The sequence below is a fragment of the Ursus maritimus genome, unplaced genomic scaffold (assembly GCF_017311325.1).
Source record: "Ursus maritimus isolate PB19 unplaced genomic scaffold, ASM1731132v1 scaffold_33, whole genome shotgun sequence".
Taxonomy (NCBI): domain Eukaryota; kingdom Metazoa; phylum Chordata; class Mammalia; order Carnivora; family Ursidae; genus Ursus; species Ursus maritimus.
The window spans coordinates 28,629,395-28,643,001 of NW_024425897.1; the positions used below are offsets into that span (position 1 = coordinate 28,629,395).

The window sequence follows — 13,607 nt, forward strand, 5'->3', positions numbered from 1 at the left end:
TACCCCCCCCCCCCCGAGCAGCATACAGAGAGAGTTCAGATAAGTCAGGGTCATGCCGCCAACGGTTTTAGCACAGCGCCTAGCCTGATTGCTCTTTCAGCTGTGAGGTGTTTGGCTTCCAAAATTAATTTTTCCAGTGAGACAGTTTTGTTGAGGGGTTTATATGGCCTCACTCAAGTGTGCAACTGCCAACTTAATTTTGCATTAAATTTAACTTTGTAATGTACTGACTCCCCCACCCCCAGCAATAAATGAGATAAACAAAAAAATAATGAGTTTAAAACCGTAAGGGAGAACGCGGAGGCCCTTCGGGTGGGTCCTCCCCTTGACGGGGCTGTTGGAAGACCTGCTGGGGGAGCCGTCAGGCCGCAGGAGCTCAGTCGCCCTGCTGTACGTCTCTGCCGGTGTGACAGCTCACAGGCAGCGGGGAGGTGCCCTCTCGGCAGAGAAGGCATCTGGGCGACTTTGACCCCAGGGAATAATAAATGCCTAATCACACTTGGTTTTTATAGTCTTCACTTATCGGTCCTGTAAACCATTTACCCCACACTCACACTGTCAGATACGTTTGCCATGGGAATGGGGCCAGACAGAAGGGTGGACGGCGCAGCGAGCGCTAAGGGGGGCTCGCGGCCAGTCCGCCAGGACTATCTGAAGAGTGTCTTCAAGTTCAAACATGTACCCAAGCATTTCACTTAGAAGATGGGCGGGAGGGGCCCCTGAAGCCTGTGGACGGAGCTGAAGTTCGGGACAGTAGGAGGCCGTCACCGCGTGGCTCCTGGGAGCCCCCGGCCAATGGAATCATTAGAATATCGCTACGTATAGCACGTAGTGTGTACAAATACGGTAGTAATTGATGACAAAATAGTACGACCAATTAGTTATTTAATAGTCACATTATCTCGTTATATTATTTCTAACTAAACTAGGACTAGTTACATATGAAGCGTTAATATTAACGTGTAGGATATATAATATTATAAACATCAGTAATACAGTGTTGACGTCTGAGTCGTTTGTAAGTCTGACGATCGCTGACGGCCAATGCTGTCGTTCTTCTTACGCAGACATCGTGGAAGGGAAGGTCAGCAAGGGCATTTACCTCAAAGAGGAGAAAGGAGTCACCCTTCTCTACTATGGCCGGTACAAAGCATCTTGCATCAGCAGCCCAGCTCAGTGTGACCCTGACGGTGAGTGACCCGCGGCCTCCTCTGGGCGCTGGCAGGTGGGGATGCGACCTTGTGGTTGCAGAGCCTTCGCGGACACAGGGCTGTGGTTGGGAAGGGAGGGAGGGATGGGGGGTGCAGGTGCCTAGGATTCTAAGCAGAGATATGTCTTGGACACTGAAAGCTAAAATACCATCTCGCAGAGATGTGAGAGCAAACTAATCTTGTAAAGAAAAAAACAACCCGCCATAGAAATAGACGCGGTGATGTCACATCGGGACTTGGACGGGGCCGTGGCCTTTGTGGGAAGTAAATTGGTGGTGTGGCTCCCACCACGTTATTTCTGACTCTCGGATGTTGACGGTGGCCCTGGGCAGGGCAAGCCTGTGACACTCCCGCCCTGGGCTTGTTTCTTTTATCGCCGAGGCTGGGGGGCGGTGGGGGAGCCGCCCCTGCAGGGGGCTGCGGGCCGGTGGTGGGAATAGTGCCCTGGACAAAGCGGGGGGTGGCCACAGAGGAGTTGGCAGGCTGTGCCCTTCCCCTGTTCTCCTGTGCAAAGTGATCTGCTCTCCAGTGTCAGAGGTCTGGACAACGGGTATCTGGGCCGCATTTCAAACCTCTCTGAAAAGTTGTCTGACGTCCAAATCAGCTTCAGGCCTTCAAGTTCTGTTACCCCAGGCAGAATGAGAATTTTCATTTTGGGGAAAAAAGAAAGAGTTTAATGCAAGCCTGTCTGAAAGCGAAGGCCTTTCGGACATCCAAAGGCCTTCTCAAAACAACGTTGTGATGAACTTGTCATGCATAATTTTAGGACATATGGCCTTCATTCCAAGAAAAGCAAACAAAAGCTTAACAGGGCAAAAACATGTTGGTGGGGGAGGATATGTTTTGGACTTTGCAGAACCCAGAATTTCGAGAAATGGTTTTGAGGTCCAAAACCACGGCCAGGTTTACAAACCCAGTGTTCGAGCCATTCCGGAGTCCAGACAGCCCTATAAACACATCAGGTTTGTTTGTTTCTCTAAATGAAAAACAGCCTGGACTCAGCTGTGGCCACCAGGATGGCCTGCAGGGCAGGAAGGCTGGGGGGCCTGGCCGGCCAGGAGCGGCTCCTCTTGGGACAGGTTCTCCCCTGCTCTGGCTCCCAGGGGGGACGTAGGTTGTTCAGGAGGTGGGCGGCATGGGTCCCTGGAACTGCGATGATAGGGGGCGTCAGGGACCACCAGCCCTTGTGGGGGTGCCCGTGGGGGGGCCACGGGGGAGTCAATGCTCTGGGAAGTTTTACCTGAACTCTGAGACCACAGACTCGGGGCTCTGGGCTGGCTCCAGCCTGTGGCCGTGTGCGGTCTGGCAGGAGCTACACAATGTCGAACAAGCTGCCAATGTGGAAAAATAGAAAACTTTCATGTAAATATACGGATTTCCAGTTTCTCTTGAAAAAGCACCCCTTCCCCCCACTGACTCTGGTTGGGCAACTGCATAGCGCCCCCCGTTGTCAGGGACACCGTCTCCCAGACCATCACTGCCTCCCCGGCCCTCACCGTCATGGTGCCTCCGGGACACAGAGCGCAGTGAGAGCATGGGCTCCGGTCCCAGTTCTCGTCCCGTCCACGGTGACCTCGGGCAACTGTCTCACCTGAGTCCGTATCTGTCAAACGGGTCAGTGATAGTCCTTCCTCACGAGGCCGCTGTGGGGCAGGAAGGAGGAACCAGGCTCCTGGCAGGTGCAGTCCGGCTGTGAGAGGCCCCCTCGGCGATAGCCCTGGGTGAATGTTTGCAGACTCAGCTCCTCTCGCCAGGGAATCGGCCTTAATGGGAACCCCAGCTTGCCTGCTTGGAGGGCGAACCCCGCCCCTGCAGGGGGACGAACCCACAATAAGGACCCAGCATTATTGATCGCTGACTACGTGACAATCACAGGACCGATCTCATTACACATATTAGCTCATTTCATCCTCAAAAAGAGTGAGACAGACGAGAGCACAGGGTGGCAGGCAGAGCGGCGAAGTTTGGCTTCATGTCCCCCGCTGATAGCGGCTTCCTGTGTGCTGGAGTTTCCTGGAGCCGTTCAAACCAGCATGTGGCCCCTTTCTTTACAGTAGGGCCAGATATGAAATGAAGCCAGGAAACCTTACATGGCCCTTGGCTCCCGGAGACGGGGCTGGCGTGAGGCTTCCTGCAGATACGGACGGAGGTCGGGCATTTCTCGGTCTGCCCCCCTTTGTCTGCATGCCAGCTTCCTGGGGACAGGGAGCTGAGCACGTGAGACCTCCGAGGACCACAGTGCGCGCGTCCCCACCTGTGTCCTTCGCTTCGGCAGTTTCCCCACAGCCTGCGTGAGTGTGCGTTCCTGGGTCCAGAAGAACAAGAGGAGCCCGGGGAAGGTGTGCCCGGCGCTTTCCAGATTAACGTCCCCGCAGCTCACCGAGTGTGTGGGATGATTTCAGGTGACCTCGGGCAGTTAAAGACCTTAATGGTTGTGTTTTTATCTGAACACAAATGGCTCATCAGAAATGGGATCTCCTAGCTACTGTTTGGGAGGGGACTTCAGTAGGTAGCGAGCTTTAAAAACGGCTGGACTTTAGGAATGATGTTGGGAATGATGGTGAGGAAGGGGGTGGTCAGGTGTGAAGGATGCGGGGACCTGAGATGTGGGGCCTTTCCCGATATATCCATCCCGTCCTCCTCCACGCAGTTGTCTCTGTTTCTCTGGGTTTTTTTGGTCGTGATACTTAGTGGGCTCAGACATATAATCCATTACTTTTGTGATAAAAACTAACATTAAAATGAGAGAGACGTTGCCCACTCCCAGTCCACCTGGTCAACTATTTTTATATTTCTTACTTCTAAATTCTCTTGTGGTCTCGATCCATGGTTTTGGCTGATTTTTGAGAGGAAAAAAAGGACCTTTTTAGCAGCAGAGTTGAAGTCTGAGCTTTTCAAAAAGGAGTAAACGGCCGAGCAGCCGAGCCACCGCCCCCCGCGTGCCCTCGGCCAGGCTGCCCACCGCCACTTCCTGCGCCCACGCCTGCTCCTGCCGGACCCGACTTCCATCTGCGTTTCTGTCGGCTCACGTGGGTCTGGCCTCTTGGCAAACAGTGGCTTCTGGGGAAGTTTCTCATGGGCACCGAGTGCAAACTGGGGAAGCTTTTGAGGATCTTTGGAGGGAAGAAGGCTATTTGGGTGCCTGGCCATTCTTGAACAGGAAGCTGAGGACTGTGTTCCTTCAGGACAAGATGTCTGTCCTCCATTCCCCATAACGGGCGAGAGCACACGTGGGGAAGCTCGGCGCAGGGAGGGACCCTTCCTGGAATGTTCTAGCACCTGTTTCGCCCACCCATAGACCTTGAGGGCTCAGCTCGGGTGTCATGTCCAGACAGGTGGGGCCTGCCGTCTGCGCTCCCGAGGCTCGCGGCACATTCCTCTCCAGCTCGTGCACGGCGGGGGATGGCCTGTTCATCGTCCGTCTTCCCTGCATGGCGGCAGCTCTGTGCGGCCAGGACTGTGTCTGTCTTGGTCACCGCTGTATTTTCGGGGATGGAAACCAGCATCACACACGCTTCCTAGGTGTCACTGAGCTGGTGCTTCAGTCCCTTCAGACGCTCCTCCGTCGTGTTTGACGGGCCGCTCACCGCTCTGGAAGGAGCCCGTCCTGTCTTTGTTCTCCGACCTTTAGAAGTTGTCTCTGACCTTGGACCGGTTCCCCCTGGAGTGACTTCCACCATTACGTCTGACACCGGCTCAACTCTAAATCACATCGGCTGCTCTCAGGAAAGACGGCCTCGCTGTTGCGCTCCCCCGCTTACCTCTGCTCCCCGTCAGCGGCCCCGCGTTTTCCGCTCCCGCACAGAACTTCCTCTGCTTGTAAACACCGGGCGGCTGCCGAAGGCCGGTGGCAGCAGCTGCAATTCCTTCCCAGCCTTGAGGTGCCTTCTCCCACTTTGCATGAGGTTACTAAGTCCTAGTGGCTGAGCTCTTTGCGGGATGGAGTTTCAGGAAAGACATTTCCAGAGGGGTCTGGCAGAGGCAGGCCGGGCGTGGATCCAGCCGCCGTCTTCCCGGGATGGTCTGGGGTTACGGGGACGTTGGAGTGTGTGGGGCAGATGGTCCTCAGGGGAGTGTCCACCTGTACCCTCACATTACAGATGGGGAAACTGAGGTGCAGAGGCAGCACGCTGTGCAGTGAGTCTCAGAGTATCGTCCATAGACCACGGGCAGCAGGGTCACTTGCAGAGATGGTTGAGGGCCGAAGCTCTCGGGCTCCAGTCCAGGACCCACTGAATCCAGATCTCTGTGCATGAGGCCTGGGAACCCGTATTTTTATCCGGGACCTCCAGGTGATTCCCATGGACCCTGTCCCCAAATTGGCCATGGCTGAGCATGCGGCAAATGTGTTTTGTTTGGTAGCATTACGTGGGTCCTCGTGGTGGTTTTTACATTTTAATGAGCTTTCTAAACTGTTTTTAGCCAAATATCCCAGCTCGGGAAGTTTGCAGAAACAGCCTCCCACGGTACTTTAAATACGTATTTTTAAATTAATATTCAACTCCTATATGAGAGACATTTTAGTTAAAAAGAAACTGCACTTTTGACTTCTTTTTAAAAATTCAGAAAATCCAACAATACTCCCACGCACCTGGTGGCAGGTGGTTGGGGTTGAGGGGTGCCCCTCGGATAGGTCGTACTGTCCTGACCTCCCGGGTCCCTGGCGCTCTCTGCTGCCTCCCAGGCTGGTTGGCACACGCCACCCACAGCTGGCGCTCTCTGAACGTGGCAGTGATTGGGAGATGGTGGCGTGGGAGGGAGTCGCACTGCGACAGGTGTGAGAAGCAGCAGCTGGGGAGAGCCTTTTGTTGGTGGGGGGCAGAAGGGAGTGTTTGATCTGGAAAAGGCTTGCTCTGCGGAGCACTGTGGTGCGTGTTGAAAGCACACAGCCTGAGCTTCTCTGTGAAGCCACCTGGCTTTCTTGCTCATGGATGCTGTCCTCCTGGCCGGATGGGCTTTAGAGCTTTCAGGCTCTGTCGTGCACAGTGGAGTCCGAGAGACGCTGTCCCGTTGTGTCTCTGCCGTGTCTCTCACTGCATTCCACACATCACACGTTCTCCTACCATTTCAAACTCAGATATGCCTGAGGATGGAAATCCTCATCCGTCACCCAGTGTTGGTGGTCCAGATTCTCCACCACTATGACCTTCGGCTCTTCTTCTCTCCGTGTTTTGCTTCTTGTGGTGTCATCCCTCTCACCTTCTTTGGCTGTTACTTCTCGTCTTCTAATTACGGACCTGGGGGAAAAAAAAACCCCGAAGATATAGTATTGAAGCTTCACTATCCTCACGGCCTCTTGGTGCCGAGTCAAAGTCAGATGTTGTGAGGGAAGACACTGTGCTCTAGGCCACGGGGTCGATACCGTTCACCTCCCACCTTCGGAGAAAGACCTCTTGTGTTCATGGACAACCATATGTAGCCATACTCTTTCCTCCTCAGTTGTTCCATGTTTCTTAGGATGAATAAGAAAGTCTTCATTCTCTTGGTGTTTTTTGGCACATGGGCCTCCATAGTCTCGAGAATGGACAACAGTAGATCGCTGGAAAATCGTACCAAGGAAGCTTGCACAGACAGACTTGATTCTATCACCACAGCCCCGATGTGGGCAGAAAGGGGGCGTGCCAATCCTTGAACTCAGCTTACCCGACGCCCAGCGCGGTGGCAGGTGGGATGGTGTCTACACCAGAGAACCGTCCGGGGCAGGATCACTTACTTTATCTGGTTTGGGCTGAATGATGCAATTATCTGCATTTCCAGTCGTGGTGCAATGTTTCTGAAGATCAGTGATTCTTAAGTTTTACTCACTTTTGAGCCACTTTTATAATTTGTACCCATATATGTATACCACCTGCACTATTATCCTACTTCGTGTTTTTCTTTCCATTTCACCCCCTTGGTTGTAATTGAAAAAGGAACTATGTCCCTCCCATGAATTGAAAACCACTAATAATTCCGGTCAATGGGAGACACGTGCATTACTGAGTTCTGCTTTGCCACTGAAGGCTTCCGCTTGAGACGTGGTATTTCTTTGCCGAGTGGGGATTCGCGATCGTTACTTACACGCGGATGGATTTACCCCTCGTCACAGTCAGAAGAGCAGACAACTGAGGAGGCGGTGGCCTCTCGCGCTGTGACTCGTGTCGTGGCAAGGCGTGTCTCAGTGCTAAAATCCTCTTGGAGCAGGTGTCCCGGACCCTAGGTTGTGGAATTACCGACTCTTAAAAATACGGAGGTAGAAAATGTCATTTTCAGCAGCACTATGCTGACGTGCAGGGACGGAGATCACATTTTAGTGTCTTAAGAGATCAGGGTTTGGGACCAGAGGTGGCGAGCTTGCTGGTCGACCGTCCCCAGGGGTCAGGAGCTTCCAGAAAGGCCTTGCCAGGCTCACCCTGCTCCCAGCCTGTGCTCTGTGGAAGCACTTGGCAGGTGTTACCCCTGTCGGAGCCTTGCACGCCCGGATCCTCTCCTGCACAGGGCTGCACTGCAGGGAAACCCACTGAGTACCCAGTAGTTGGGAGGGCCCCATGACAGCGTCTATTCATGTGACAAAGGAACCAGGGCCCCAGTTCTGGGAGGCCTCTCTTCCCCCGAAACCGGGAGAACGCACAGCTTGCTGGCCTGGGATGTGCTGTCAAAGTGAACCAGCCAACTCAGACTAAAGGCCTTCCCCACCCCACGAAGGCTCTTCCTCTTTCTCAAATCCTTTCTATTTAGAGCTAACTCTAGATAAACATGCAGTTACAGAGACTCAGACAGACAGTTCCCGTGTACCCTTCGCCTGTTTTGCTGGTGTGATTAACGAGGGGCCTCGAGGGTCCCAGATCGTGTGTGGGCCCAGGGTAATCACAGGGGTCCTCCAAGGGCCAAGTCCAAGAGAGACATTCGCAGGTGGCTTGAATGGGGAACGAGGGCCTTGAGCCAAGGGATGCAGACGCCTCCACGAGTGGAAAAGGGAAGGAACACGTCCTCCCCTGGGGCTGCGCGAGGGAAGGCGGCCCTGCCAACCCCTTGAGTTTAGCCCCGTGAGACTTCTCGCCTCCGGAAGTGGAAGAGAGGTGGTCAGTTTGGGTGGTGATTTGTTGCAGTGCCGCTGGAAGACCCGGGCCGCGGCACAGCCCCCGCTTTCCCTCTGAACCTCATCACACTTAGAGGCCCGGGCTCTGCACCTCGTTCTCTGCTTCTCTTTCCCCTCCCCCACCACGTGCTGCCACAAAACCATGTTAATCGGGTTTCTTCCATGTCCCATGGCCCCTCCCTTGTTGGGAACGCCCCTTCCTTTAGATCTCAATTCCAAAGGGACCCCCTCCGCTCCGGGAAGCCGCTCCTGGTCTTCAGGTCGGATGGCCCCCGTGTCCCTTCTTGACACTGAATCCCGGGGTCACTGAAGAGACTCCCGTGTGAGTGCGTTCCATGTCTGTGTGTCCACTGCCCTGCACGGTGGTGCGTGCCAGCAACCCGGGGACCCTGTGGTTCTGTGCACCTTTCCGTCGGCAGCCCCTTGCTCAGCCACCACATAAACATCTGCGGGATGAAGGAAGGAAGGAAGCAATGAGGGGCTTGCTTCCTCCGATTTCGTCTGTGTCCCTCTGGGTTGGAGCTTCTCCGGCCTTGGCAGGTGGCAGGGTCAGGGGAGGTGAGAAAATGTGATGTCCCCAGTCTGCGTGTTCTGCTGCAGCCCTGAGACAGGTCTTCTCTGAGACCTGAGCTTGGCGCTGAGGTGACATTGGAGGCACTGGACGTGGACAACTTGTTTCCCACTCTAGAACGTTCTTGAGCCTGCCCTTCTGGCTCAGGGTAACTGTCGTGCAGACTGTTCTCAGCAGGCTGCCAGGGCCGCCAGGGGACAGACAGACGGCTCTCCCTTGTGTCATGGCCTCACTTGGGCACAGGCCACCTCCGGCTGGACCCAAGTACCTTTGTAAGCAGGAGAGGATGGAGGGACGGCAGTGGCCTCTCTGGTATTCTCCCTGAACCCTCGACCCAATGTGCTAGTCATGAAGGAAGGAGGGAGGCATGTGCACCTCCTTGTGGGGGCGTCTGGGGGGACAGCGGGGTTAGGAAGGGAAATGTCAGTCAAGCGTCATTGTAAGCAATAGAAGCTCAATTAGGCTTAAGTGAAAGGGGGAGTTTATTGGCTCGAGGAACAAATGGCCGCAGGTAAAATGGTGTCTGGTTAGCTCTTGCTGTGCGACGTGAAACACCAGCTGGCGTTGCTTTTCCCAGTTCCGTGGGCTGGCTGGGCTCAGGGGGCCGTTCTCAGTCGGGGCCTCGAGCAGGTGCAGTCAGAGAACGGCCAGCCCCGGGGTCACTGGAAGGCTCCCTCCCTCTCACTCTGGCACCTCTGTGCTCGCGTGTGTGGCCCGGACTTCCGTGTGGGCTCAGAGCGCCAAGAGGCAGAGGCGGAAGCCGCGAGACCGTGGTTGCAGCTGGGGCTGGGCCAGGGTCACTTCTGCTGTCCCCTCTGGGTCAAGTCAGGCCCAGGACAGGTGCGGAACTTGGCTCTGAGGGCTGGTGGAGAGTGGCGGGGTCACGTGGCATGGGAGCAAATGGGATGCGAGGCGTCGTGGCTGCTTTGAAACGCGGTGTGCGTCAGGCTGGGTGCAGGTGGTCAAACACCCTTGGCAGAAACACGCATCTCTCCCTGCTCTGACTCTTCTCGGGAGGGCGCCCCACGGGTGGGAGCAGAGTCGGTCCAGACACTGATGGGCACCGCCCGGAGTTGGCCTGGGATGTGTGGTCGGCCCCACCCAGACGGAGGAAATGGGGGTGGGCAGGATGGCTCCCCCAGGAGACACAGGCGCAGCCACGCCGGCCACAAGGCCTACAGGTGGCTGTGGTCCTCTACTCGCAGCTACTGGGGTCCACTTTGAACCACAGGCATGCGGGACACCGTGCTGAGTCCCCGGGCCTGGAAAAGGCTGCACCTCTACCCAGAAAGTCCCCCTACCCCACCCCTGCCAGCTGTCCTCCCGCCTAGCACAGAGACACGGAGAGGACAGTGTGTTCACCAAGACTTCCCTGCTTGGCCCGGGGCTTTGTTGTGCACTCTTTTCTTGCTGCAATTCCCGAGTATCTTTGTAGTTTAATTGAGTGAGCGCACGCTCTTCGGAACACACGCGGTCTCCGGGGGGAGAGTGGGACGGTGCTGTGATAACCGGTGCAGACCCTGTGGCCACCCTGCCCAGTTCCAGTCCTGCCTGCCACCCGCTGCATGGCCTCTTTGTGCCTCAGTTTTCCCACCTGTAAAATGCGGACACGGATCACACCTGCTTCACAGGGTTGCTGGAAGGATTAAGAATTAATACGTGTGCGAGTCTTAGCACAGTCTTTCTGGCTCCTGGGAAGTTCCCATTAACTGATCAGGCTTTTCTTTGTCAAGTTGTTTTCACATCGTAAGGACATGAATTTCTTGACTGTTAAATGTATCACATGTAGTTTTTTCTTCCTGGATTGCCAGTTGCCTTTTGACTTGGTTACGGTAAATTATTTGCCTTGCAGAATTTTGTATTTCTGCGCTCGAATGCACCCGTCTCTTCCTGTGGCCTCTGGATGATGTTTTCCTTTTCTTTTTCTGCATCTTGCTGAGAAAGACCTGTCCTCATTTTACCTGTTTGGAGAGACTCGAATTTACTGCTCATACGAAGAAAGAACTTGTCAATCAGCACACTTACTTCTCTTCCCTTCTGCTTGCTTCTTCCCTGTGCTGATGACCCGGGCGTCTGCAGCTCCTCGGGGACGCCGGCGTTAGAAGCTCCCTGTGAGCTCCTGAGACTCTGGGAAGACGTGAACGGATGTTTAAAGATAAAGCCACTCCCCAGAGAGGAGCGATTACTGTGCAGGTTACGCGGGTGAAAATGAAATGCTCGCCTTACAGGCAGCCTTCTTTGCCTCGCGTCCACCCTTACCTAACGCCAAACCAACTGCCTTATTTTTCTTTTTCTTCCTGGACAGAAAGACATTTGGCCAAGATGGGACTGAATACAAGGAATTTCTAAACGCAGCAAAGTGTTTGGAAAAAATTAACTTCCATGCACCCTCTGGGAATTCATTTCATAACAAAAATTTCACAATGCGTGTGTTTGCTTCCCGGTGAGAGGGGGGTTTCTGAGACCTGGGAGGCTCCGCGGGGAGGCTCGGCAGGAGGGCTGCGGTTTGTGCTGGACTCCGGTCCCAGGGCACCAGGCGGGCAGGAATGGCTGGGCCCCATGCAGGGAGTGGGCTCTGGGGAGGGTCCTGGGACCCCCGCCGCCTCTGAGCAGACGTCCATCCACAGTCCCGTCCTTCAGGGCACTTGGGGGCCCTCTGCTTTCCTCCCTAGCCCCAAGCACACACCCCTATGAGGTGGAGTTCCACCCTACCTTCTCCGAGGTTGAGAGGTCCAGACCCCTGCCATTATTTTGAGATTCCTCTTATATTAAAAAAAAAATGGAGAAATTGCAAACCGGGGTTATAAAATGATGCTTTTCTACATGCTTCTCATGAACCAAATTAGGGCTCGGAGCCCACAAAAGCATAATCGTCACAGGACATTCAAGCGTAATGCAGTCTGGTCGTCACAAGACATTCCAACAATTTGTAACACACGTGTCAGTCCGTAAGGCGTTACAGTAAAGGTGGTTGGTGACAGGACGCAAGTTTCTCTGTGATGGCAGATGTCTGCTGATTCGGTGACTCGGGCTGTGTCCATAATCTCATTTGGAGATAGGGCCCAAAGTCTAAGTTTGGTGCCATTTGTATAAATAAGGCCCGGGGCAAACGGCCCTCCACCCCTGTCCTCACAGCCCAAGTCATGGGCCTGTTTTGATCAACTCTGGGCACCATCCTCGCCCGCCTGGGCCAGACTGGGAGGGGTGGGGCAGCTGGGATGATTTCCAGCTCCCATCGAAGTCCACGCAGGTCTCTAGCTCAGCACTCGCACGAGTGCGTACACACTCTGTCTCTGCCTGTCTCTCTCTCACGCGTGCGCGCACACACACAGTTTACTCGTGTGCAAGGAAAGGGTAAATCTCACTGGAGTCAGCCCAGCAGGGTAGGGGTGGTCCAAGCTCTGGAAGGCAGCGGCGGGCAGCCTGACGTGCAGCCGAGCCTCCGGCCAGCTCCGGGCCTGCAGGGTGACTGTGGGACGGGGTCTTCGCCGCCGAGAGCTGGACTTGCTCTCAGGTGAGACGCAGCGAGCACGGAGCCAGCTCGTCCAGCGCGTGCACAGCCGCACCTGAGCAAAGACCCCTCCGTCCCCACCATGCGATATGGGGTCTTGAGAGGAAGTCTAGCTGCGGGGCCCCCGTCTGGGCCTCTGTGGGAAATTACTACCCTAAATGTCAAAACTCTTAAAAGTGGGCTTCCCCTTTGACCGGAAATTCCCCACTAGGAACGTACCCTGAAGGACAGAATCTGAGGGTTTAGCGTCCGCTTCCGTCTGGGGCGTAGGAAGTTGAAGGAACAGCCGTCCCGGCTTCGACTGTGATGCCGTGTAGACAGCAGGATGGCGTGTGAGTGTACTCACGGACAGCGGATGAGTTGTGAGGCAGTGAGTGCTTTTAAGACGTGGTTTACAAGCCAGTACGCGTGAGGTGCTTCCTTTCTTTGTGAAATGTGCTTGCAGGAAAGGTTTCAGAAGGAGTTGCCGTAAAGACACTTCTGGACAGAAAGGAGGAGTAAGAGCAGGATGGCGTAGGTTACTGATGTTTGCGGGCTTTGGGGCCGTAAGGTTTGAGCTTGGACCAAAGCCCAATGCTGGCCTGGTGACCTCGGGCACGCTGGCCTCAGTGTCTTCATTTGGGTTTCCGTCATATCGAAGGAGATAATTTGTTCAGAATTCCTGGGGAAGCGTCCAGTACTTAGTGAGGTTTTGATAAATATGGCCTATTGTTATTACCTTTGTTTTCTGAATTGAACATGCGTTGTCTCTAGAATGAGGAAAAAAAGGCTTTTCAAATGAAAAGTAAGGAGTGGAGAGAACCACCTGCTTCTGAGGGGGTCCCTTCTGCTGTCCGTCAGTCCTGACCCTGCCCCCTTCCTTCCCTCAGGGGTCACGTTTTCTTTCTTCTGGAAGACACAAGGAGAGCAGTCCAGACCGACCCCTTTTGCTTACGGGGGACAGGTCATTTCCGACGGCTTCAGAGTCGGCTCCAGCGGCGGCAAGGGCTCCGTGGAGCTGTACACGCGGGAGAACGCCATGACGTGGGAGGCCACCTTCAGCCCGCCAGGTAAGGGCCCGGCCTCTACACTCAGGGCTTGCCCGGAAAGACCTGCCCGAGAGGCCCCTGCCTGCAGCCGGGCACCCGCGCTCCCTCCACCCCTGCTGTGTGCCTGCCTCGGGTTGCCTGAAACGTGGCCTCAGCTTCCGTGTCCTGGAGGGAAGGTGCTGATGGGACCTGCCCCACGTGCGGTCTG

The 13,607-nt window shown here is 55.0% G+C and overlaps 1 protein-coding gene across 2 annotated transcripts in view; it reads left to right on the forward strand.

Moving 5' to 3' along the window:
* Positions 1-13,607, forward strand: part of ADGRD1 (adhesion G protein-coupled receptor D1) — a 126,040-nt gene that overhangs the window by 12,078 nt on the left and 100,355 nt on the right. For both annotated transcript variants that reach the window (XM_040620049.1, XM_040620050.1), the window contains 2 exons: positions 1,068-1,190; positions 13,241-13,420. In XM_040620049.1, the coding sequence (XP_040475983.1) occupies positions 1,068-1,190; positions 13,241-13,420 (303 nt within the window). The remainder of the gene's footprint in view (positions 1-1,067; positions 1,191-13,240; positions 13,421-13,607) is intronic.